Here is a 27,555-nt window from a genome sequence, read left to right as displayed (position 1 = left end):
GCCGGTTTGTTGAAAAAAAAAAAGTCTGTTGAGTATGCCTGGTAAAGTGTATGGTAGAATTATTATTGAAAGAATTAAGAGTAAGATAGAGAGTAGGATAGCAGATGAGCAAGGAGGCTTAAGGAAAGGTAGGGGGGTGTGTAGACCAAGTGTTTACAGTGAAACATATAAGTGAACAGTATTTAGATAAGGGTAAAGAGGTTTTTGTGGCATTTATGGATTTAGAAAAGGCATATGACAGGGTGGATAGGGGGGCAATGTGGCAGATGTTGCAGGTGTATAGTATAAGAGGTAGGTTACTGAAAGCAGTGAAGAGTTTTTACGAGGATAGTGAGGCTCAGGTTAGAGTATGTAGGAGAGAGGGAGATTATTTCCCAGTAAAAGTAGGCCTTAGACAAGGATGTGTGATGTCACCGTGGTTGTTCAATATACTTATAGATGGGGTTGTAAGATAAGTGAATGCTAGGGTCTTGGCAAGAGGTGTGGAGTTAGAAGATATCAGACACATAGTGGGAGTTGTCACAGTTGCTCTTTGCTGATGAAATGGTGCTTTTGGGAGATTCTGAAGAGAAATTGCAGAGGTTGGTGGATGAATTTGGTAGGGTATGTTAAAGAAGAAAATTAAAAGTGAATATAGGAAAGAGTAAGGTTATGAGGATAACAAAAAGATTAGGTGATGAAAAACTGGATATCAGATTGGAGGGAGAGAGTATGGAGGAAGTGAATGTATTCAGATATTTAGGAGTGGACTTGTCAGCAGATGGGTCTATGAAGGATGAGGTGAATCACAGAATTGATGAGGGGAAAAGGGTGAGTGGTGCACTTATGAGTCTGTGGAAGCAAAAAGGGAAATGTATGAGAGTATAGTTGTACCAACACTCTTGTATGGGTGTGAAGCATGGGTGATGAATGTTGCAATGAGGAGAAGGCTGGAGGCAGTGGAGATGTCATGTCTGAGGGCAATGTGTGGTGTGAATATAATGCAGAGAATTCGTAGTTCGGAAATTAGGAGGTGTGGGATTACCAAAACTATTATCCAGAGGGCTGAGAAGGGGTTGTTGAGGTGGTTCAGACATGTAGAGAGAATGGAACAAAACAGAATGACTTTGAGTGTATAAATCTGTAGTGGAGGGAAGGCGGGGTAGGGGTCGGCCTAAGAAGGGTTGGAGGGAGGGGGTAAAGGAGGTTTTGTGTGCGAGGGGCTTGGACTTCCAGCAAGCGTGCATGAGTGTATTTGATAGGAGTAAATGGAGACAAGTGGTTTTTAATACTTGATGTGCTGTTGGAGTGTGAGCAAAGTAACATAAAGGGATTCAGGGAAACCAGCAGGCCAGACTTGAGTCCTGGAGATGGGAAGTACAGTGTCTACACTCTGAAGGAGGGGTGTTAATGTTGCAGTTTTATAACTGTAGTGTAAAGCACCCCTCTGGCAAGACAATGATGGAGTGAATGATGAAAGTTTTTCTTTTTCGGGCCACCCTGCCTTGGTGGGAATCGGTCGATGTGTTAATAAAAGAAAAAAAAAAAAGACATTTTCATTAATTCATCTTTGATATTTTCTTCAAAATTATGTGAGAAACACGTTACATAGCATTTAAACATGCCTTTGTTACTCGTTCACTCAGTGTCCCTCTAGTCTTAACGCCATAGTAATACTAATAGTACGTAATAATTATCACTCTTGGGCACATTAAATGTCTTATTTTAGGTTAATATAGACATTTTCATTAACCCATCTATGACATTTTCTTCAAAATTATGTAAGAAACACATTACATAGCATATAAACATGCAATATTTATATATGGTGGAGGGTAAACATTACATTTTCTCTGGTCCAGCATTAGAGAAAACTGTATGAATCTGCATTGGCCCAGTAACCACCTTTAATACATAAGTTTTCGTTTATAGTTCACGGTATGACTTATTCATTACTTCTCCCTTTGTTTATGATGGCATCTGAAGGTAGTTGTTAGAAACGATTAAACTCAGTGAACATGGTATGTTGATGGTAATAATATGGGTGTAGGCCACAGTGTATGTAGCCGGTTGGTATACACCTGGGATGTAGTCCGCCTGGGACTGCAAATAAATACTACTCACCAACAAGAGTCTTCAGTAAAGGTGTGTAATGTTCAATTATCATTAAAATTTCTCATTTATATTTATTTCTCATTGTTTTCTATATGTAAAACTATAGTTATTCTCTATAAAATGTATTTTTTGTTAATAGTTTTGGGTGTCTGAAACAGATTAATTGGATTTCCAATATTTCTGATGGGAAATATTACTTCGGTTTTCAGCTATTTTGGATTTTGGCTAGCCTTCTGGAATGGATTAATTATGAAAACTGGGGGTCTACTGTACTAGCCTTTGATCCCAGTGCAGGGAAATAGTTGGAGCTGTGACTCCTTTGACCAAGGTACCAGCAAGATAGAGTAGATGTGTGATAGTCTTGGCTTCAAAGCATCTCGCCTAGAACCAGATAATCAGTTATTGTGAATTCAGTCAAAGGAAGTTCTTATAAGAGTGATGCATTATTACAATAGTGTAGAGATAGGAATAATTAAAGGCCTTGACAAGATACCTTTCAGAATGTAGTTCCATTCACCTCTCACATTTGACTCTTCCTTATACATAATTTAGTGCCTAATTTTATTTTATTATTTATTATTAAACCTTCACTTAGTATACTAAAGTATATTCTTTCAGAAAAGTCACTGTAGATGGCCATTTAGTTTTGCAGATTCCAAGTACGTAGTATATTCCTAACAAAAGGATGTCGAGATGAGATAAAATTATTTGTATCTGTACTCTGAAGCAGGTTACATGTTAAATCTTGTGTATAAACAGGGCAATTGTGAGAATGTGTCAGGATCTAAAACTTAATTGTTGAGCTTTGGTATTCAAGCAGCTTATAAGATAGTGCTAAGGACATGGACATGAAGTAAATTATGTACATGTTTATAAGTGGCAGTTTTAAACATGTAATAAAAGATTGGATATCAGATTGGAAGAAGGGAGTATAGAGGAAGTGAATGTGTTCAGATATTTGAGAGTGGACTTGTCGGCAGAAGGGTCTATGAAAGACAAGGTGATCCAAAAGATTGATGAAGGAAAAAAGGTGGGTGGTGCATTGAGGCATCTATAAAGACAAAGAACATTATCTATGGAAGCAAAAAGAGGAATGTATGAGTGAAGCATGGGTCATGAATGTTACAGCGAGGAGGAAGCTAGAGGCAGTGGAGATGTCATCTGTGAGGCCAGTGTGTTATGTAAATATTATGCAGAAAATTTGTAATCTGGAGATTAGAAGGAGGTGCAGGGTTACTAAAAGTATTATCCAGAGGGCTGAGGAGGGACTGTTGAGGTGGTTTGGACATTTAGAGAAGATGGAGCAAAATACAATGACTTGGAGGGTGGTGGGGGTAGAGGTCACCCTAAGAAAGGTTAAAGGGAGGGGATAAAGGAGGTTTTGTATGTGAGGGGCTTGGACATTTAGCAGGCGTGTGTGAGCACATTAGATAGGAGTAAGTGAAGACAAGTGGTTTTTATGATTTGCTGAGCTGTTGGAGTGCAAGCAAGGCAACACTTGTGAAGGGATTCAGGGAAACCAGTTAGCTGGACTTCGGTTCTGGAGATGGAAAGCATGGTGCCTGCACTCTGAGGAGGGGTGGGGATGATGTATTTTGGTGGAGATGATGTATTTTTTCAGGCCACCCTACCTTAGTGGGAGATGGCTGGTGTATTATAAATAATGGCATTCCGGCCCCTCTCTGAATCCAGTATTTACAAGACGTTTGTTACCTCTGGTGTAGAGAAACAAACATGGTTACATATGCCACTGCTCAGAAAGCTACAGGAAAGAGAATGTGTGTTAGAATACTCCAGCAAGAGTTGTAATAGTGTACAAAAACCATTGTTTTACTTTGGAAGCAAATGCATTTAGAAGGTCCACTCTTACATTGTTTCTTGCTTATTTTTATCTGTATGGTAAATAACTTTGAATGTAATATTAAGAACTGGGCTTAAGGAGTTGTGTATGTCTCATTCCTAAATGTATAGGGGGGTTATGAAGTCAATTAGTTTTAAAGAAAAAATATAAGACTATTGCTGTGATTTAATAAAATCTTGTATGCAAGACTATCTAATGGGATGTCCGAGGAATTTTTAGTAAAACCTGACGAAGTTCATGCTGTACAGTATTTAGGTATATCTTCATTGGAGTGACATTTAAACTATCATATCTGGGCACCTCTGCAAAGACAGTGATTTTGTGTGAATGATGGCAAAAGTGTTGAATGATAGTGAAAGTGTTTCTTTCTTTTTTGGGTCACTCTGCCTTGGTGGGAGATGGCCAACGTATTGAAAAAAAAAAAACTTTGAAAAGTAGTGAAAACTAGATTTATAGCTTAGTCCAGTAAAGTGGCAGTAGCATTCAAGGGCCTACTGATTTTGTTGGAAGAACCATAGACACTTGGCTTTTCTTGTATAAGTGCAATAAATTATGCCTCAGAGCCTTTCATTGGTTCTAGGAGTCAGAGATACAAGTTGGTAATTTTGTAAAGATTTTACTTTTGAGATTATACATATAAAAATTTTAGGTTTCTGTTTTCAAACTTATTCTTTTACTAACAATATCTGAATAACTTTCGGTACTGTATTTTCATTGTACATACTGTTACATCTCTCAGCTATCTAGTGTAAGTTACCATCTCTGCTACTCTCATACCTAGCCTTTCTCAACTTTTTAAGTCACTTTTACCTCCAAATTTATTACAGTAAATCTACGACAATCTCTCAGTCTCCAGGTTTGTCTCTCATAAATTTCGATAGATTGTGGCTATTCACAGCTCTCAAATAAATATGAGAGTTTGTTACTGAAAGTGATACACCATTTCTGGCCATAGTTTACTCAAAGCACGCTGCTTATCTGTAATGCCTGAAGTGGCACTGCCAGCTGAGTTTATGGCTTTATGCACAAGCACACACAGAGATCTACTCCCTTTGTTTAGTTGAGACATAATAGCACTTACAAAAAGAGCAGAGCGAACCATCACACTGCTGTATGATTGAAGGGTAGGCTAGAAAGGCGGGAGAGAAAGGGAAATGAAGAGAAGAAATGAGAAAGGGCATTGGAGGACAACAAGCAAGAGGTGAAGAGAGGGAAGGCTGCAGCAACAGATGAGAGGAGAGGCAAGTAAGCAAAGAGTAGGCAAGCAGGAGAGGGGAAGGGAGAGAGGGGAAGGACAAGCAAGAAAGGGCCAGGGAGCGAGGGTATACAAATGAGAGGGGGCTATCAGTCAATGGATTATAGAATATTTCTTCAGCATTAGAGTGGTAAGAGGTGGAATAAGCTGAGAAAAGACATAATGGAAGGAGACTCCAAACAGGGGTTCAGAAATAGACTTGACATGGCTTAATCACATCAGTTGGTTTACAAGAAGTTGGACCAAGAGCTGGAGCTCATCCCCTGCAAACTCAAATAGGTAATTACATTGCCAAATTTTTTTCTGTTTATTAACACTATATTGTACTGATAATCAAATTAAGAATACTCAAGCATTTACCTTTGTTCTGTTCCACATAGTGAAAGGGCACTAATTTTAGCTATCAGTTCATTTGTACGTACTTTCCCTTCTTCATGTAAATGTATGTAGGTTGGTTTCTTGAGAGGAGGATCACAAACACACACTTGATTGGTCTAGGTTTCTATTTAGATCAGTTTATAGATAATGATTTAATTTGTATTTTAGGCCAGTCTTTTTAGATAATACGTATCTCCTTCCTCCCTTTTCAGCACGAGGTAGGACATGGACATCCTAAAGAACTCTTGTGTGTAGTTCATGTTTATATTTTTATCACACTAGTCTAATTAAATTTATTCATAAGTGATAATACATTATGATTAATAATATTATCAATATAGTGCCATTATAATATAAAGACATTTAATTGGTCAAAGTAAATACAAAATGTTAGCTATCCCTTTATTTGTTAATGTTTCAATTTTCTGCAGCGTTACCATATACGAGAGCGAAGCTTGTCAGTTGTCAACATGTTTTTAGAAGAAATGGCTAAAGAAGCAAAAAATATTATTACTACCATCTGTGATGAGCAGTGCATTCTCTCTGACAAGGTACTGTGTTATCGCAAGGTTTAGTTTATAAGTTTATTTATGTATAATTGTACTCCTGTACAAGAGAATAACAAAAATAGAAAGATGGCAAGTAGAATAATTTTGCTGTAGTTAACCAACAATTATTGGTGCTGAGTTTAAAGTTCATTACCTGTAAAATGTTGTGGATTGGTAAAGATTTTTAATAGGAGGGAATAATGGTTCACACCCAAAAGAAAAAGGAGATCTGTGTCATGTAATCAGGAGAAATATTTTTATTATTAATGAAGAGTTAAGTGTGGTAGGGCACTGTAAATTATGTACATGTAGCCGAGTCATGTACTGACTAGTAACTGTATAAGTGGCTGTGGGAACAGTGCCTCTCATGGTCAATTTGACCTTGAAAAGCTGTGGACTGTCTTTTCCTTGCATGAATATACCATACCATATGTACTGTACTGTGTAACTTCTCTTAACTAGGTTCTTGCTCACCAGCCTCTGCTAGCTTTGTCATCAGCTTTATTCAAGGGGTATAAGACAGATATAGTGGAGGAGGAGGCTGGCAAATGATGCAGGAATAGTACAAATAAGTAGACTTCCAGGAAGCGTGCGTGAGTGTGTTGGATAGGAGTGAATGGAGACGAATGGTACTTGGGACCTGACGATCTGTTGGAGTGTGAGCAGGGTAATATTTAGTGAAGGGATTCAGGGAAACCTGTTATTTTCATATAGTCGGACTTGAGTCCTGGAAATGGGAAGTACAATGCCTGCACTTTAAAGGAGGGGTTTGGGATATTGGCAGTTTGGAGGGATATGTTGTGTATCTTTATACGTATATGCTTCTAAACTGTTGTATTCTGAGCACCTCTGCAAAAACAGTGATTATGTGTGAGTGTGGTGAGAGTGTTGAATGATGATGAAAGCATTTTCTTTTTGGGGATTTTCTTTCTTTTTTGGGTCACCCTGCCTTGGTGGGAGACGGCCGACTTGTTGAAAAAAAAAAAAAGTAGAATTCTTAATTTTGATCAGTGGCTGACTAAATGGATGTATCATTATCCTTCAAAAATTAATATGTATGAGTGTGCATGCACATGTACTCACCTATTATTTGTGGTGGCAGGGGTTGAGTCACAGCTCCTGGCTTCTCTTGCTGGTTGCTACTAGGTCCACTCTCTTGGCTTCAAGATCCATCCATCCCATCCCATCCCATCCCATCCCATTCCATCCCATTCCATTCCATCCATCCATCCATCCATTTCATCCATCCATTTCATCCATCTATTTCATCCATCTATTTTCATTCATCCATTTCATCCATCCATTTCATCCATCTATTTTCATTCATCTATTTTCATTCATCTATTTTCATTCATCCATTTCATCCATCCATTTCATCCATCCATTTCATCCATCCATTTCATCCATCCATTTCATCCATTCCATTCTATCCATTCCATCCATTCCATCCATCCATCCATCCATCCATCCATCCATCCATCCATCCACCTATGCACCCACCCACCTACCCAAAGAGAGAGAGACATAGTGAGAGATAGAAAGAGTAGTAACTCTCATAGTGTGTCTTATGTATGATATATCTTGTTTACAATTGCAGCTTCTTCCAAAGCATACAGTTCCACTTCTAATCCATAAAAAGAAAGAGAAGAAAAAGAAAAAAGAAGATACAACAGAAGGAAGACCAGGATATGAAAGCCACAGGAAAACGCGGGAGGAGCTGACCACGTAAGTTTGATCTTCAGTTATGGTTGTTATATTTCCATTAATAACTAATGAGTAGGAGAGGATTATTCTGCAGGGGTAAAATAATAAAGCCAAGCTAGATAAAATGGACTTCATTAGTAAGAAAATTGCTGAATATTTTTATTAAAAGGTGTTACGAATAAAGATTAAAGATACAGTAATGTATATTAACCCTTTCACTATCCAGACCCTCGAAATTATGTTGCTCTTGGTGTCTACTTTTAAAAAAAAATATTTTCTTCAGATGGTGGAGAATGTTTTTGAAGGTAATGACACCGTAAGTTCAGAATTTAATGGAAAACTTGCAGAATTACGCAGGCGCATAGTTAGCAGTCTCTGCATAATTTATGCATTGGCGATTGTGCCCAATTTGAGTCCTTTTTTTAAGCCAATTGCTTCATTTGACCAAATTTTTAGCTATTTTGCTAGTATGCCTTTTAGTCTAACAACTGAGCACAAGAAACTGCCCATCTACCTATTTAACTATTTCAACTACTATAAAGTGCACAGAAGTTGGTAATTTGATCAATTTTGCAGAAAATTAAAAAATTTCATTTAAAAAATAGTCCAAAATAAACAATGTAGACATTCCTGGCACTAAAATTAGTTGTTCAGACCAAGAGCTTGAACCCATCTCCCCCACAACTTAAATAGTACATAAGTACAGCACATTTCATACGTTCATATACTGTTCAGGGTAAATGGCTATCACTCTAAGCATCACAAAAAGGAATTTGCATTTTACATTGCTAATCCTTTTTATATCTTTTTTCCAGAATGGATAAGCTTCACATGGCTCTAACTGAACTCTGCTTTGCTATAAATTACTGCAGTCAAATTCAGGTTTGGGAATATACTTTTGCTCCTCGTGAATACCTTTATCAGCATCTGGAGCAAAGGTAAGCGTATTTTATGATAATGTTTGATCTATTCTATACATGAGGTAAAATAAGGCAGGTCCAATTTACACCTGAATTTTTTTTTATTTGTGTATCTATTGAAACTGTACATATTGGAAATATTCACAATTAATTGCTTCTGTAGCTCTATGTGGTGGTATATTTTATTTATCTTGTCTCTATTGCCAAACCAGTACTTAAGTGTATCTTTATTGAATCAAAATTTGCAAAAATACTTTATTGATTTTTCTAGTTGGAACACTGGACCAGTATCTACACTGGGTGTCAGGTCCGTCAGGTTGTGATTGCTATTTAAGCTCACTAACAGCAACAGCCTGGTTGATTAGGTAGTAAATATTGATCTGGCTTTAGGGTGAGCTTGAAATGAGTCCTTGGAATGTTAAATGCCATAGGTCCAGTTTGTCCCAGCTGTGTTGCAAGTGATTTGAATATCTTGTACAGTGGAACCTCTACTTGCGAGTTTAATCTGTTCCATGACCTTGCTCGCAACTGGATTTGCTCGTTTGCAGAGTCAATATTCCTCATTTAAATTAATTGAAATGCAATTAATCCGTTCCAGTGAAATTCTGTGCTTCAATGATTTCGCTAATATCAACTCTACGACTTATTTATCTATCTCACTTGATCTAATATGACATAATAATAATAATAATAATAATAATATGACATAATAAGAAGAAAATTGTCAAAGTGGGAAGTCTGAATGTGCGTGGATGTTGTGCAAATGATAAGAGAAAGATGATTGTGGATGTTATGAATGAGAAGAAGCTGGATGCTCTGGCTTTAAGTGAAACAAAGCTGAAGGGGTGGGAGAGTTTCAGTGGAGAGGAATAAATAGAATTAGGTCAGGGGTTTCAAATAGAGCTAAAGAAGGAGTAGCAATAATGTTGAAGGATAAGTTATGGCAGGAAAAGAGGGACTACAGATGTATTAATTCAACTATTATGTGGAGTAAAATAAAGGTTGGATGTGAAAAGTGGGTTATAGTAAGAGTATATGCACCTGGAGAAGAGAGAAGCGTAGAGGAGAGAGAGAGATTTCGGGAAATGTTGAGTGAATGCGTGGGGAGTTTTGAAACAAGTATGAGAGTAATGGTGGTTGGGGATCTCAATGCTAAAGTGGACAAAAATGTTGTGGAGGTAGTAGTAGGTAAATTTGGGGTGCCAGGGGTAAATGAAAATGGGGAGCCTTTAATTGAGCTATGTGTAGAAAGAGGTTTGGTAATAAGCAATACATATTTTATGAAAAAGAGGATAAATGAGTATACAAGGTATGATATAGCACATAATGAAAGTAGTTTGTTAGATTATGTATTGGTGGATACAAGGTTGATGGGTAGGCTCCAGGATGTACACGTTTATAGAGGGGCAACTGATATATCGGATCATTATTTAGTTATAAATACAGTTAGAGTAAGAGGTAGATGGGAAAAGAGGAAAATGGCAACAGCAAGCAAGAGGGAGGTGAAAGTGTATAAACTAAGGGAGGAGGAAGTTTGGGTGAGGTATAAGCAACTATTGGCAGAAAGGTGGGCAAGTGCAAGTATGAGTAGTTGGGGGGTTAAAGAGGGTTGGAATAGTTTTAAAAATGCAGTATTAGAATGTGGGGCAGAAGTTTGTGGTTATAGGAGAGTGGGCACAAAAGGAATGAGGAGTGATTGGTGGAATGATGAAGTAAAGGGTGTGATAAACAAGAAAAAGTTAGCTTATGAGAGGTTTTTACAAAGCAGAAGTGTTATAAGATAAGATAAGATAAGATTTCGTTCGGATTTTTAACCCCGGAGGGTTAGCCACCCAGGATAACCCAAGAAAGTCAGTGCGTCATCGAGGACTGTCTAACTTATTTCCATTGGGGTCCTTAATCTTGTCCCCCAGGATGCGACCCACACCAGTCGACTAACACCCAGGTACCTATTTGCTGCTAGGTGAACAGGACAATAGGTGTAAGGAAACGTGTCGAAATGTTTCCACCCGCCGGGAATCGAACCCGGGCCCTCCGTGTGTGAAGCGGGAGCTTTAGCCACCAGACCACCGGGAGAGTAAAAGGAAGGTGAAGAGAGTGGTGAGAGAGTGCAAAAGGAGAGCAGATGATAGAGTGGGAGAGGCACTGTCAAGAAATTTTAATAAAAATAAGAAAAAATTTTGGAGTGAGTTAAACAAATTAAGAAAGTCTTGAGAACGAATGGATTTGTCAGTTAAAAACAGAGTAGGGGAGTTAGTAGATAGGGAGATGGAGGTTTTGGGTAGATGGCGAGAATATTTTGAGGAACTTTTAAATGTCGACGAAGAAAGGGAAGTGGTAATTTCATGCACTGGCCAGAGAGGTATACCATCTTTTAGGAGTGAAGAAGAACAGGATGTGAGTGTGGGGGAGGTGCGTGAGGCATTGCGTAGAATGAAAGGGGGTAAAGCAGCTGGAACTGATGGGATCATGACAGAAATGTTAAAAGCAGGGAGTGATATAGTGTTGGAGTGGTTGGTACTTTTGTTTAATAAATGTATGAAAGAGGAGAAGGTACCTAGGGATTAGCAGAGAGTATGTATAGTCCCTTTATGTAAAAGGAAGGGGGACAAAAGAGATTGTAAAAATTATAGAGGAATAAGTTTACTAAGTATACCAGGAAAAGTGTAAGGTAAGGTTATAATTGAAAGAATTAGAGGTAAGACAGAACGTAGGATTGCGGATGAGCAAGGAGGTTTCAGAGTGGGTAGGGGATGTGTAGATCAAGTGCTTACATTGAGACATGTGTGAACAGTATTTAGATAAAGGTAGGGAAGTTTTTATTGCATTTATGGATTTAGAAAAGGCATATGATAGAGTGGATAGGGGAGCAATGTGGCAGATGTTGCAAGTAGTATATGGAATAGGTGGTAAGTTACTAAATGCTGTAAAGTTTTTATGAGGATAGTGAGGCTCAGGTTAGGGTGTGTAGAAGAGAGGGAGACTACTTCCCGGTAAAAGTAGGTCTTAGACAGGGATGTGTAATGTCACCATGGTTGTTTAATATATTTATAGATGGGGTTGTAAAAGAAGTAAATGCTAGGGTGTTCGGGAGAGGAGTGGGATTAAATTATGGGAATCAAATACAAAATGGGAATTGACACAGTTGCTTTTTGCTGATGATACTGTGCTTATGGGAGATTCTAAAGAAAAATTGCAAAGGTTAGTGGATGAGTTTGGGAATGTGTGTAAAGGTAGAAAGTTGAAAGTGAACATAGAAAAGAGTAAGGTGATGAGGGTATCAAATGATTTAGATAAAGAAAAATTGGATATCAAATTGGGGAGGAGTATGGAAGAAGTAAATGTTTTCAGATACTTGGGAGTTGACGTGTCGGCGGATGGATTTATGAAGGATGAGGTTAATCATAGAATTGATGAGGGAAAAAAGGTGAGTGGTGCATTGAGGTATATGTGGAGTCAAAAAACGTTATCTATGGAGGCAAAGAAGGGAATGTATGAAAGTATAGTAGTACCAACACTTGTATATGGGTGTGAAGCTTGGGTGGTAAATGCAGCAGCGAGGAGACGGCTGGAGGCAGTGGAGATGTCCTGTCTAAGGGCAATGTGTGGTGTAAATATTATGCAGAAAATTCGGAGTGTGGAAATTAGGAAAAGGTGTGGAGTTAATAAAAGTATTAGTCAGAGGGCAGAAGAGGGGTTGTTGAGGTGGTTTGGTCATTTAGAGAGAATGGATCAAAGTAGAATGACATGGAAAGTATATAAATCTATAGGGGAAGGAAGGCGAGGTAGGGGTCGTCCTCGAAAGGGTTGGAGAGAGGGGGTAAAGGAGGTTTTGTGGGCAAGGGGCTTGGACTTCCAGCAAGCGTGCATGAGCATGTTAGATAGGAGTGAATGGAGACGAATGGTACTTGGGACCTGACGATCTGTTGGAGTGTGAGCAGGGTAATATTTAGTGAAGGGATTCAGGGAAACCGGTTATTTTCATATAGTCGGACTTGAGTCCTGGAAATGGGAAGTACAGTGCCTGCACTTTGAAGGAGGGGTTTGGGATATTGCCAGTTTGGAGGGATATGTTGTGTATCTTTATACGTATATGCTTCTAAACTGTTGTATTCTGAGCACCTCTGCAAAAACAGTGATTATGTGTGAGTGTGGTGAAAGTGTTGAATGATGATGAAAGCATTTTTCTTTTTGGGGATTTTCTTTCTTTTTTGGGTCACCCTGCCTCGGTGGGAGATGGCCAACTTGTTGAAAAAAAAAAAAAAAACATGTATGTGCAGTGTGACCTAAGTGTAAGTAGAAGTAGCAAGATATACCTGAAATCTTGCATGTTTATGAGACAGAAAAGAGACACCAGCAATCCTACCATCATGTAAAACAATTACAGGTTTCCGCTTTACACTCAATTGGCAGGACGATAGTACCTCCCTGGACAGCTGCTGTCTACCAACTTACTACCTATATATTATTATTACAGTATAAATAATTTGTAATTTTTATTCACACAAAAAATATAAGATTTACTGTTATGCCTTATTGCAATATTGCAATAATTGTATAAATAATGTCAACCCATTCACGACTGCATGTTGGAATGGACAGTGAAGTCATTTGTTTACTCTTGAACATAGCCAAAACAATCGAACATTTCTCCTGTGTTGAGCTCAATTTCAAGGTACTTTTCGTCGTGAAAGCTATCAAAATCATATCTGTTTTCTGCAATATATCTTCCATTCTATCAAATAAGACCAAAAAAAACGAGAATACAACCATAAAGACCATAAGAAAATACTGCTAAGGGGTGGCTAATTGCTGAGAAGTGAACTCCATTATTCATGCTTAGATTTCTTTCATTTTTGGTGTACGTTAAGAAGCATCTTTCCATCATACATTGCCCAAGTTTCAATAAGATAGTCCAACAAACAAATGAGATACAATTCCCTAGATCAAGAGCAAGAACCCCTCACCAGTGTCAAGGAACCTACTTTGAGGTCTGCTCGCTTATGGAAATTTTGTTCGCGTATGGAAACAAAAAATCGACCCATCGACTGCTTGTATTTGGAAAAACTCACACGTGGATGCGCTCGCAAGTAGAGGTTCCACTGTACTATTGTAATTTCAGTTTACAACATTATGCTGTGCCAAGTAATATTTTATTCTTGTTTTTAAATCATGTTGCTATGTATATACATTGTGAAGCACCTTTATACATTAATATTATCAACAATTACTAAGCATGGGTATACAGTTCCAAGTACGTACAGTGTATTTCGTGGTGGGTTACCCCCCCCCTCTCTCTCTCTCTCTCTCTCTCTCTCTTTTCCCTTTTCTCTTTCTCTTTTCTCAACTTTTAGAAATAGAGTTTAATTGCATTAATTACTGTTAGGTTGATTTATACTGTTGTTTCAATTTATGCATTCTTGTAACAAAAGAATTCTTTTGTCAGGTTTACACGAGCCTTAGTTGGGATGGTTATGTACAATCCTGATACTAATGAGATTGCTAAGCCTTCAGAATTGGTAGCAAGTGTCAAAACATATATGAGTGTTCTGCAGACAGTTGAATATTATGGTGAGTAACAAATTCTGAACAACTTTACACATATCTACCCTGCTGGTTTTTGATTGTACAGTATAATAATACTTTTTATTACTGCATTGTTTTTTATATTGTTAATCCATAGATGTTAATACTATCAGAAATTAATACTGTGTAGTAACCATAGTACTGTATTATATAACCAGCTATTTACGTAAGTGGGATAAAGGGACCAGTTGGATACAGTATTAAATGTGTAAAAAAGTATATTATGAAGCTCAAGTTAATATCTCTTGGAATTAATGACAGTACACATCGACATCACTCGAGTGTTCAACAACGTCCTCCTTCAGCAAACTCAGCTTCAAGACAGCCATGGAGAGAAGACAATCACTGCACACTACAACTCATGGTGTGAACATTACTTTGTTTAGTTTGTGTTCTAGATATTGATGGTGAATGAAGAACACTAATGAAACAATTAACATGAATGAATGAGTAACTAGTAAATGCATTGATAAAAGTAAGATACTGATGCTGCTTTGACCATAACTGTGAACCATGAATGTTTGACAGAGTTGGGATCATTAACCTAATCTTGTAATTCAGGTTAGTAAAAGACAGAATATTCTATTCTCTGACTTGATATGTTGTGTCTCAGACAAGAATGAGTAGTATAGGGAAAATAGAAAATGATATTGGAAATGTAATGAGCTTTCATACTTTTTAAATATTATTCAGGAATCTATGAAATTAATTTTGAGTTTCTTTATTCAGTGCTTTACACAGTGCTGGTATACAGTTTTTTGGAAATGAATATTTTTAATTATCTTTTAAAGGTTTCACACTATGCTGATACACAGTAGACTAGGAATGAGTATGATGCTAATCTGTGTACGTATTTTTGTTTACAGTGAAACATATAAGTGAACAGTATTTAGATAAGGCTAAAGAGGTTTTTGTGGCATTTATGGATTTGGAAGAGGCGTATGACAGGGTGGATAGGGGGCAATGTGGCAGATGTTGCAGGTGTGTGGTGTAGGAGGTAGGTTACTGAAAGCAGTGAAGAGTTTTTACGAGGATAGTGAGGCTCAAGTTAGAGTATGTTAGATTATTTCCCAGTAAAAGTAGGCCTTAGACAAGGGATGTGTGATGTCACCATGGTTGTTTAATATATTTATAGATGGGGTTGTAAGAGAAGTAAATGCGAGGGTCTTGGCAAGAGGCGTGGAGTTAAAAGATAAAGAATCACACATAAAGTGGGAGTTGTCACAGTTGCTCTTTGCTGATGACACTGTGCTCTTGGGTGATTCTGAAGAGAAGTTGCAGAGGTTGGTGGATGAATTTGGTAGGGTATGCAAAAGAAGAAAATTAAAAGTGAATATAGGAAAGAGTAAGGTTATGAGGATAACAAAAAGATTAGGTGATGAAAGATTGGATATCAGATTGGAGGGAGAGAGTATGGAGGAGGTGAATGTATTCAGATAATTGGGAGTGGACGTGTCAGCAGATGGGTCTATGAAAGATGAGGTGAATCGTAGAATTGATGAGGGGAGAAGGGTGAGCGGTGCACTTAGGAGTCTGTGGAGACAAAGAACTTTGTCCTTGGAGGCAAAGAGGGGAATGTATGAGAGTATAGTTTTACCAACGCTCTTATATGGGTGTGAAGCATGGGTGATGAATGTTGCAGCGAGGAGAAGGCTGGAGGCAGTGGAGATGTCATGTCTGAGGGCAGTGTGTGGTGTGAATATAATGCAGAGAATTCGTAGTTTGGAAGTTAGGAGGAGGTGCGGGATTACCAAAACTGTTGTCCAGAGGGCTGAGGAAGGGTTGTTGAGGTGGTTTGGACATGTAGAGAGAATGGAGCGAAACAGAATGACTTCAAGAGTGTATCAGTCTGTAGTGGAAGGAAGGCGGGGTAGGGGTCGGCCTAGGAAAGGTTGGAGGGAGGGGGTAAAGGAGGTTTTGTGTGCGAGGGGCTTGGCCTTCCAGCGGGCATGCGTGAGTGTGTTTGATAGGAGTGAATGGAGACAAATGGTTTTTAATACTTGACGTGCTGTTGGAGTGTGAGCAAAGTAACATTTATGAAGGGATTCAGGGAAACCGGCAGGCCGGACTTGAGTCCTGGAGATGGGAAGTACAGTGCCTGCACTCTGAAGGAGGGGTGTTAATGTTGCAGTTTAAACTGTAGTGTAAAGCACCCTTCTGGCAAGACAGTGATGGAGTGAATGATGGTGAAAGTTTTTCTTTTTCGGGCCACCCTGCCTTGTTGGGAATCGGCCAGTGTGTCAATAAAATAATAATTTTGTTTTTCCTAAAATGGTTAGTCTCTGTAGAATGATCTACTAGATCAAACAAGCACAGAGACTAAAGTGACAAGGAAATATGATTAGTCCTCCTACCAGCAAGATAAATGAATTATGTATTTAAATATTGACAAGCACTGATATATAGTATGTTTTTGAAACTTAATCATATCTTTCTTTGCAACTCTCCAGGTACTCGGAAATTCTCCTACGTCGTGTCAGTGCAGGACATATTGTTTTCTCTAACAATCAGCGTGCTTTTGTGTCCCTGACTGCTGAGGGAGCCCAACCCTTTGCTGCAGAAGAATTCTCTGACATAAATGAACTTCGAGCGCTAGCAGAGCTTATTGGTCCATATGGCATGAAAGCACTGAATGAAAACTTAATGTGGCATATTGCCAACCAAGTGCAGGAATTGAAGGTGCAAAAAATATATATTCAGTACTGTATCTTAACTGTAGAAGTAGGATATTATAGCAGACCAATTGATGAAGTGGCTACTATATGATTCCTTTTGGATTCTCTGAAATACTGCTATACTTAAGCATAAGTTTCTGTTAGAATTAAACCTATCTTTTTGTATTTTTCTTTTTCTCTATTCAAGTCATTATTTGCTACTTCATTTTACAATAGGTTCTATAATACCTGATAATTGTTTTACATGATTGTAGGAGTTCTTGTGTCTTTTTTTCTGTCTCATAATGATGCAAGATTTCAGGTATGTCTTGCTACTTCTCCTTACACTTAGGTCACACTACACATGCATGTACAAGATTATATATACATACACCCCTTTGGGTTTCTTCTATTTTCTTACTAGAACTGGATTAGAATTCTTCCTCCGTAAGCCATGCATGTCGTAAGGGGCGACTAAAATGCTGGGAGCGAGGTGCTAGTAACCCTTCTCCTGTATATATATTACTAAATTTAAAAAGAGAAGCTTTCATTTTTCTTTTTAGATCGCCCTGCCTCGGTGGGATATGGCCAGTTTGATAAAAAAAAAAATCGCTTAACGGGGAGAAAAAAAAGGCTCCTGCCCATGATCCATTAACCAAGAACTTGTCCATCATCTGTAATTAACATTGTCAGTCTGGTTGTTTTTGCATGGATTATGTAAAAAATGCAATCATGGCTATGTTAAGTGGTAAAAGGGATAAAGGTGTTAGTGCTAGCTCCTTTATTTAAAATATATGCAGGCAACCCCCATCTGAAAACAACACTTGTTTTACCAGTTTTAGCAATTTCTACTGGTCTTGTATTAATATTATCCTCATATTTTTTTTTCATCATCTGCATACTGAAGTATGTAGAAGGGTGCCCTTACTAGTTCATATATACTATACAAGGAATTGTTTGGGGGTCTATTATTTATCCTTGGGTGATATTTCATTCTTCACCATGACTGTCTTAAGTCTTTCAAGCATTCCTTAATCCATGTTAATAATACCCAGTCTGTTGCTATTGCTCTGAGGAATTCCACGTTATGTATGTGTTTCTGTTGTAGATGGTTTTCCATTACTTTCTATCATATACAGCACTGGACGAGTACTGGTATGTGGGTTATGGCCTCCCACCTCTAACTCTTCCTGAATATTGTACAGTAATTACATTTGCCATCTTCCTGGTGTTTGACACTATCCCTGTCACTAATAATTTGTTTAGGATCTGGGCAACTGGCCTGCACAGGGCTTCAACTTCTGTTAGTATCCAGTGCAGTATGTACAGTATTTTGTCAGTTTCTTTTTTGTATTTGATGTGTTAAAATCCATCTTAGGTCTCATTAATTCCTTGTCCATTATTTCAGAGTTACCGTACTTCTTTGTAGTTTTTTCTCCATTCCCCTCATACATATGACTGATTTAAAGAATTTTTCTACACTTGCATTCTGGCATGTGGCCAGAATGATTTAAAAATGTTGTCTTTGATAAAAACTTGACTTTAGAAAGAAACTAGTATTGGAAATTAAAAAAAAAAAAAATTAGTGGGCAAATGAAATCAGAGATATTTTATTGGAGGGAGATTCCCTTCGAGGGGGATGCACGATGCTGGTGAAGGCTCCTGATCCAAGAAATTTAAGTTTTTCTTTCTTTAATCCTTCAACTGTCCAAACGTAGATCTACGTTTGCATGCATAGCGCTCCGACCTTGATTTTCCCCATGAGAAAGAATGTAAAAAAAAAAAAATAGATCTATGTTCGGAGCGCTACGCGAGCAAACGTAGATCTACATTTGGACAGTTTAAGGGTTAATTCTTCCCTGAGAAGCCAGGTTGTTGCTGCCTTTGGCCTGCAGACCCAGATATCTATCACATCCTAGTCTGATCAGGCACCTCCTGCAGTAGCTTATCTAATTTCCACTTGAAGATTTCTATCTATTGTATGTTCTGGCATTACATACAGTATTATCCCTTCATAATCTTTCTTCAACCCAGTTTTTATTTAAAATCTGGAGGACAAACATTATGCCAATTTTTTGTCATGAAAACAAAAATATTTTCTAGTGTGGATCTGAGAGGGAAACCTCTCACCACTCGTCAGTTTGTCTGTGCAGCTTATTATTAAATGTAAAGAGAGAGTCTTTACTAAATTATTTTTCATGCAAACCTTCAACTTAATTTGTATCAGTAAATAAACCATTGATGCAAATGTCCCTTGTCTAGTTTAGTAGAATATTGGTGAAGATGTGATTGCAGTAGCTTTCATTTTGTTTTCCTTTGGATGTCGTATACAGTATGAATTCTTTTCGCTTCCCTCCTTACTTTGAGGTACTCAATTCTACTCTCTCCTTGAGGAAGGTACAGTGATGCTAATAAGGGACTCTTGATCCAGTTAATTGGGCTTGACATCCCTTGCCTTGGTTTGAACCTGATTACCTTCTGTTTTTCAGTGCTGTGTGACCCCTTTGAGTTTAGTGCTCTTCCCCTTCCCTATGACTCTAGCAATAATCAATTTTGCACCTGTTTAGTACTTCCTTTTCTGATATAGTATGTTCTCTGTATATTTTGGAAACAACTCATTTTGCTAAATACAGTATTACACAGTGATAGAATGGTTCCCCATTCACAGATTTTTGATCTAATGTGTGCATGCTTATATTTTTGCAGAAACTGGTAATTCTGAATAAAGATGTCTTGCTTTCTATGAGAACCAATTTTGACAAACCTGACCAAATGAAGGAATTATTCAAGAAGTTGCAACGTAAGTAGGAATGTCTTAGTAAATGTTGCATACCATATATTACTGGTCATAAATAAATCCAAGTCATAGGTAGGACAGGGGTGGTGGGGGGCTACTACTCTACCAGGTTAGGTTAGGTTAGAGAATCTAGTCCATAGGAGTTAAAAGGCAATATGAGGTGACCAAGGGTATAATTCAGAGAGTTGAGGAGGGGTTGTTGAGATGGTTCGGACTTGTACAGAGGATGGACAGGGATAGGTTGATGAAGAGGGTGTATTAATCTGCAGTGGAAGGTAGATGGGGGACATGGTTGTCCCAGGGGTTATTGGAGAGAGGGGTACAAGAGGATTTCAGCATCCAGTAGGCTTGTGTGAGCATGTTAGATGTGAGTGAATGGAGAAAAGTAGTTTTTAATGGATCTGATGGAATGTGAGGAGGGTAACTTTTATGAAGGGATTCAGGAAAACCAATTAGTTGAATTTTAATCTAGCTAGCTGATTGCAGTCGGAGGGGTAATCTGATTGTGATGTCAACACACCTGTGGAAAGACTGTGATTGGGTGAATATGTTTTCTTCTTTTTGTCACCCTGTCTTAGTGAGAGACTGCTGCTGAGTCAGAAAATATGTAAAGTTAGTAAAGATGATGTGAACAAGAGTTAAGAGTTTTATTTTTTGCATATATTGATAGTGTTTCTATGTTCATATTGTAACTAGTTTTTAATTTCTTTCACAGAGGTGGACAGTGTCTTGTCGCGCATGCAGATAATTGGCGTTATTTTATGTTTCCGACAGTTGGCCCAGGAGGCACTTGCTGACGTGCTCGACAATCGCATTCCTTATCTAATGTCATCTATAGCTGATTTTAAGCACCATATCCCAAATGGAGATACCATGGTTAGTGATGATATAATAATGTTACTCTAGTTTTTGCTTAAGGTCATACAATGCTATATTTATACAAGCAGTGTAATGAATACTTATAAGTACTTGCATATTAGCAAATTCCTGTAAATGTAGTACTATAATTATGTTTGAACCTCTCATAGCAACTTCAAAAGTTTAGTTTCTAGGTAAATATTGGTAATGAATTTATATCCCCATCTACATATTTAAAGTTTCAACACTTATATGTGTTTATTAAAGGAAGTTTCCTATTGGAATTTTACATCATAGTCTCTATATTTGGATGTGTTTTGATTCATTTCATCAAAAGTAATATTGTTAAACTTCTTCAGAGTTAATACGTACAGTAGTGTAGATATACATGTATTAGTCTATGTTCTTCTGATACACAGAATTTCACTTCCTGTTTACTAAAGCTTGGGAGAAAAGTTGAAGCTCCCAGTGAAAGAGAACATTCTTAGAGATACATCTGGATTTAGGATGAGTAATCCATATAAAGGGTTAAAAAAAGAAAGTCCTCAATCTTCCTCACCCAACAGGAATCTCGTATTCAAAGGCTGAACCAGTCAAAAATCTTTTGAAAGTTGTTGTATAGATATTCAAAGAAATATGGCCAATGTTTATTCTATTTATCAAATGCATTCCTTGTTTAGCAATAAAGTATATATACTCTTTTGGGGCATGTTTTGTTCATTCAGATTTTTTAATAAAAATCGATCAAGATATGTGGAATTTATTTTAAAAGTACATACGTGTACCTGTTTTCCTCAAATTAAAATCAGCCATAGAAATTTTTTGAAATTGTTCTCAAAGGATTTCACATGGTTTAAACTTTCTATATGCAGTAAATATTTCTTAGGTGTGTAAATATTTATGAGATTAGATCAATACCTAAAGAAGTACTGTATTCCATCTTTAACTCTTCCCTTCTAACTGGCACTCATATTCAAAACTAAATCACTCAAAGAAATTTCTGAAAATGACTGCAGTCGATTTCTCACACCTCAAACTGTTATCTTTTGGCCATCCTTCTCAAAAAAAAAAATCTATATTACTTTTATAGCAGTAATCAAAGAAATATGGCTACTCTTATATGAGTTGGGTTCACAAGGTAGGTGAAATTATTTTCTACATTATTTATCTTTTTTCAAGGTGAATGTGTGATGGATTAGTACAGATTGTTCATGAAAAGTTTGATTTTTTTTTTTTTAAGTTGGTAATTAAGATTTTTTTCTCAGTTGTTTTAGATCAGACGTATTGATGTATGGTATCAAAACAGGGGCAGCAGCAGTAGTGGATTTAGGGGGGCTTCAGCCTCCCCAAAAAATTTCTCGGCTTTCCCCAATAAAATTGTAATAATAACACTGCTCAAAACGAGTCTCCTAGCATCCTCTTTCAACCAGACAGCCACCCTTAACCCTTTCACTGTCTGGACCCCAGAATTAATATTGCTCTCAGTGTCCACAATTCAAAAAAAAAAAAAAAAATTCTTCTGAAACGATGGAGAATCTTTTTCTGACATCAAAAGTACGAAATTTATTGGAAAACTTCCAGAATTACAAAAACGCAGAGTTAACTTAGCGATCTGGGCACAGTTTACACATCTATAATTTTGCTCACTTTGAGTTCTATTTTAAGTCAATTCCACTGCTCGATTTGACCAAATACAGCTTCTTTGCTAGTATCCCTTCCCTTCTGTCGATTAAGCACCTTGGTAGCAGGCAAAGTTTTTTTGTTGTCCGGTCTTATGCAAACACTCTACCTGTTTCGTGATGGATAATTAATATAGTCTTCCTTTAAATTTCCAGAGGTTGTGCCTCTTAATACTACGTTTCATTACAAGACTAAGCATTTAAAAAAGACAACTTTAGTATTCTTTTGGCATGTCTTAGTTTACAATTATGGTATTTTGTTCTCTTTACTGATGATATTAAAATGTCTACATTTTTAATCTATCAGCCTCCCTTTCCAACTCCTTTCTTATTGGTGAGTCATTTTTTAGCTCTTGATATTTTTCTAACTTATCGTTGGTGTTTTTTTTTATAGGCATGGACACATTACCGCTTCTGCATACACCAGTTTGGGTCTTAACATACTGTGAACAATTTTTTTTTTTTATCACTTCCCAATACATATATCTAAAGACTGTATTAGCTATGAAATTTAGAAATATTGCAGAAGTTTATCACAATTTCATTAAGATGATCTGATGACTGTCAGTAATAACTCTTGGGTCCTTCTCTTTACCTTATATTCTTAATGTTTCATCACACAGTTTGTTCTTCATATGGCTTGTTTTTGCTTTCTCCTATTTCTGTTACATAGTATTTGTCAACATTATATTTCTTCAAGCATCTATCACTACTGATCAATCTATACAGGTCTTCTTCCAGGGATATAGTCTTTTTTTATTGTTTATTTCATAATGAATCTTTGTGTCATCTGCAAACAGGACAAAATTTTTCCATCAAACAAATTATCATCCACTGTAACAGTTTGCTTTTTATTCCTCTTGTGTTTTGTAGTTTCCAGATTTCTCTTACAGGCAGAATTCTGTTTAAATATTTTTCCTTTTAAAGAAGATTGCAAACAGTAATAAGAGGAAGAATAAGCCACCAGTTTGACTGGTGGCATTCTACAAGGATTGGTACTTTCATAGTTAGTATTTCTAATTTATACAACTGATTTCACAGAGAAAATCCAAAACTATATAAATAAGTATGCAGATCACACAAAGATCCTATGCTAAATAAAATCCCTATAGGAGGACTTGACTGAGTAATTCTTATGATAGATGGATGATGGAATATAAAGTAGAAATGTAACATGTAATGGAAATGGGAAAAAGCAATACCAAGTCCTGGAGATGGGAAGTACAGTGCCTGCACTGTGAAGGAGGGGTGTTAATGTTGCAGTTTAAAAACTGTAGTGTAAAGCACCCTTCTGGCAAGACAGTGATGGAGTGAATGATGGTGAAAGTTTTTCTTTTTCGGGCCACCGTGCCTTGGTGGGAATCGGCCAGTGTGATAATAAAAAAAAAAATAGATAGAGGGATCTAGGTATCTTGATCATCATGAACAGAACATAGTCACTGGAAGATCATTTCAGTGAAATTATCAGAAATCCAAATGCTTCAGTGTTAAGCTTTGAAATAGCCTTCAGATATATGGATGCAAAAATTCTAGGGCTAGGGAAAAATGATCCCTAACAGTTAGAGTGAAAATGTATTGGACAGTGGTTCCACATTATGTACACATAATTTTTTTTCTTTTTTCAACATATCAGCTCTCTTCCGAGGCAGTGCGACCCAAAAAAAAAAAAGAAACATTTTCACCATCATTCACACACAATCACTGTCTTTGCAGAGATGCCCAGATATGACAGTTCAGATGTCACTCCAAACAGCCAGTATCACAAACCCCTCCTTGTGCACTATTGGGTTTCTCTTACTCCACTGATGCAACCCACATACACATAATTGTTCATCACTATTTTTGGCAAGGTTCCTCTTGACCAAAAAAGCATTTGCATTTTTCACTATCCAAGTAAATAGGAATATACTTACTCAGTATAGGACATCATGAAAATTTTCTTGTCATGTTAAGATTAACTTTGATGACAGATAGCTATTCATTGTTTTCTTGAACCCTTTGCCAACACTTCAATAACTTTGAAACTAAAAAATAATCATTGGAGGAGCATCACTACTAGGAAAGTTTGAATAAAAGAAACACACAATTTGCCCAACAGTGTAATGTCATGAATTGGCACTTCATTTACTGTACTGGGTACCAGTTGTAAAACAGTATTAAATTGAGAATGACAACATATAAATAATCTAAAGGATTCTAAAAAAAAAAAAAATAGGTTAGAGGAAGCATTCTGGACACTACTGCCTTGATGGGTTGAAGTTGAAAATGATGAACTCAGTAAACAGAATATATTAAAATAAATAAGTGCTGTATAATAATTCTTTCTGATTTATGTAAAAGGAAGAGTCATTTGAAGTTGTGAAGCCAATAGACTTAAGACCTTAAAAACTATTGGATGGACCGGTACTTCTTAATATACTTGATGTGACTGTAGTAATGAACCTAATACAAACTATAGGGTAAAAACACAAGAATTAGTCAGGTGATATCACATAACAATCTTCCTGAAATTACCAACCGCATTGATGGCAGGCCTTTAAGATTAAGAAAAGCTTTGGTAGGAATGTTGTTTAAGGATTTGTAAATACTTTAGTTGAATGCATGTACATGATTTATATTGATTAGTTAGGTTCAAGTATTCACAACACTAGAAGCCATTTGGTCAAGTGACCCAAAACTGATTAGGCCTGAATCTTGAAGCTTGACTGGTGTCATAGTATGTCATTACTCTTGCTCATAGATCTTAATACTTAGAAAGAGACTTGCATTAAACTTCTAGAGATTCCTCCACATACATATGCCTGCAAAATGTATATACTAGAGGGTAGCCTTTTACAATTAAAATATCCCAGAAGAAAAGAGAGAGGCAGTCATTCTAGTTGCTTGCCAGTCCTCTTGCACTCTTTAAACTAGAATTCTGAATTTCATAGTGAACCATCAGCCTAGTTCCCTAGGTAGCAGAATTGGTAACATATGCCTCTGTAACCAATACCAACAATTTGTAGACAACTTTTTTAGCAGATGGTCTCTGTAACTGACATCATTTGTGTTGCTGTAGATTTTTTTTTTTTAACAAGTCGGCTATCTCCCACCTAGGCAGAGTGACCCAAAAAGAAAGCAAATCCCCAAAACAAAAATACTTTCATCATCATTCAACACTTTCACCTCACTCATACATAATCACTGTTTTTGCAGAGTCACCCAGATACAACAGCTTAGAAGCATATATAAAGATACAATATAAAAACTGACCTGCAATAATATAATAAACTCTATATAGAATATAATATCAGGGCCCCAATTGTATATGTACTGTCCTATTACACATCCCTCCAAACTGCCAATATCCCAAATCCCTCCTTTAAAGTGCAGGCATTGTACTACTTCCCATTTCCAGAACTCAAGTTTGGCTATATAAAAATAACCAGTTTCCCTGAATCCCTTCACTAAATAGTACCCTGCTCACTCTCCAACAGCTCATCAGGTCCCAAAAACCATTCATCTCCATTCACTCCAATCTGACACGCTCTGTTTGGGTAGAGTTTGTAGAAGGTCAAGAAAAACTAATTCTAGGTGTAATATACCGACCTCCTGGCTTGGATCACGATAGTGGGAGACTTCTTTGGGACGAAATTGTTAGGGCTTCTAGACACAATAACATAGTGATAGTAGGCGATTTTAACTTTATTCAAATTGACTGGAATTCTTTGACCAGTAATCTGGAGTCCAGTGACTTTATGGAAACAGTTCAGGACTGTTTTCTGAAGCAGTGTGTAACAGAGCCTACCAGGGGTAATAATTTGCTAGACCTAGTCTTGTCAAATAAGGAAACACTCGTAAATAATCTGGAGATCACTGAAGAGCTTGGTGCAAGTGATCACAAATCCATCACCTTTAGCATTAACTGGGAATACAAGAATAATGATAATACGGTAAAAATCCCTGATTTTCGTTCTGCCGATTATAGTGGTCTTAGGGAACACCTGTCAAATCTCGATTGGGGTTATCTAGCTAATGATTTTATTGATGATGATCATACTTATGATTACGAAGGGATCTCCATTTATGATTTTTTTCTTAATAATGTACACCGTGCTCAGAGTATATACATTCCCCAGAGAGAAATTAGGTCTAATAATAACGATCCCAAATGGGTTAACAGGAGGCTAAAGCATCAATTAGGGAAGAAAAGGGGAATTTATAGGTGCATCAGAAAAGGAGAGGTTAACCTTACTGACCAATATGTTCAGCTTAAAAGAGAAGTAAAAAAGGGGATTAGAAAGGCTAAACATGACTATGAAATTAGAGTTGCTAATGAATCAAAGACCAATCCAAAGACTTCTTTCAGGTGTATAGGACGAAGGTGAAGGAAAAAGTAGGACCTCTGAAAACTGGGAATGGTCAGCTGATGGATAACGAACTGGAAATATGTTCCTTATTTAATGACTATTTTTTGTCAGTTTTTACACAAGAAGACATAAATAAGATTCCAGAAATTAACAATTATTCAGTTCCTGATGAATTCAAATTAACTAATATTACTGTCACGAGGGACATGGTTATCAAACAGATAGACAAACTGAAGCAGAATAAGTCCCCGGGACCCGATGAGTTGTTTTCCAGGGTACTTAAGGAATGCAAGATGGAGCTTAGTCAGCCATTAACGAGTGTGTTTAATGCGTCCATCCATTGTGCCAGAGTTGTGGAAGGTGGCTAATGTGGTTCCTATATTCAAATCAGGGGATAAGTCCGTTCCTTCAAATTACCGTCCAATAAGCCTGACATCTATAGTGGGCAAGTTCTTCTTCTTTCTTCTTTCAACAAACCGGCCATATCCCACCAAGGCAGGGTGGCCCAAAAAGAAAAACAAAAGTTTCTCTTTTCAAATTTAGTAATTTATACAGAAGGGGTTACTAGCCCCTTGCTCCTGGCATTTTAGTAGTGGGCAAGTTATTAGAATCAGTTATAGCTGACATTATTAGAAGTCACCTTGAAGAGCATAATTTGATTAATGAATCCCAGCATGGGTTCACGAGAGGTCGTTCCTGACTGACAAATTTACTGATGTTCTTCAATAGAACATTTGAGGCAGTGGATAGTGACAAAGAATGTTATTGTTTATTTGGATTTTAGTAAAGCTTTCGATAGAGTACCTCACAAGAGACTCTTAAGAAAAGTGGCAGCTCATGGTATAGGAGGTAAAGTTCTAGCATGGATAGAG

General features: G+C 37.3%; 1 protein-coding gene across 4 annotated transcripts in view; it reads left to right on the top strand.

The window, feature by feature from the left end:
• The window catches only part of Hem (Nck associated protein 1 Hem), a 111,951-nt gene that overhangs the window by 59,344 nt on the left and 25,052 nt on the right, over positions 1–27,555 (top strand). For all 4 annotated transcript variants that reach the window (XM_053789075.2, XM_053789073.2, XM_053789074.2 and 1 more), the window contains exons 13-20: positions 6,020–6,139; positions 7,734–7,861; positions 8,656–8,778; positions 14,207–14,331; positions 14,608–14,710; positions 16,797–17,025; positions 19,707–19,800; positions 20,513–20,673. In XM_053789075.2, coding sequence (XP_053645050.1) covers positions 6,020–6,139; positions 7,734–7,861; positions 8,656–8,778; positions 14,207–14,331; positions 14,608–14,710; positions 16,797–17,025; positions 19,707–19,800; positions 20,513–20,673 — 1,083 coding nt within the window. The remainder of the gene's footprint in view (positions 1–6,019; positions 6,140–7,733; positions 7,862–8,655; positions 8,779–14,206; positions 14,332–14,607; positions 14,711–16,796; positions 17,026–19,706; positions 19,801–20,512; positions 20,674–27,555) is intronic.

Source organism: Cherax quadricarinatus, chromosome 44 (assembly GCF_038502225.1).
Source record: "Cherax quadricarinatus isolate ZL_2023a chromosome 44, ASM3850222v1, whole genome shotgun sequence".
In the NCBI taxonomy this organism is placed as follows: domain Eukaryota; kingdom Metazoa; phylum Arthropoda; class Malacostraca; order Decapoda; family Parastacidae; genus Cherax; species Cherax quadricarinatus.
Note: the sequence above shows the minus strand (reverse complement) of the source record. Positions and strands in the feature narration are given on the sequence as shown.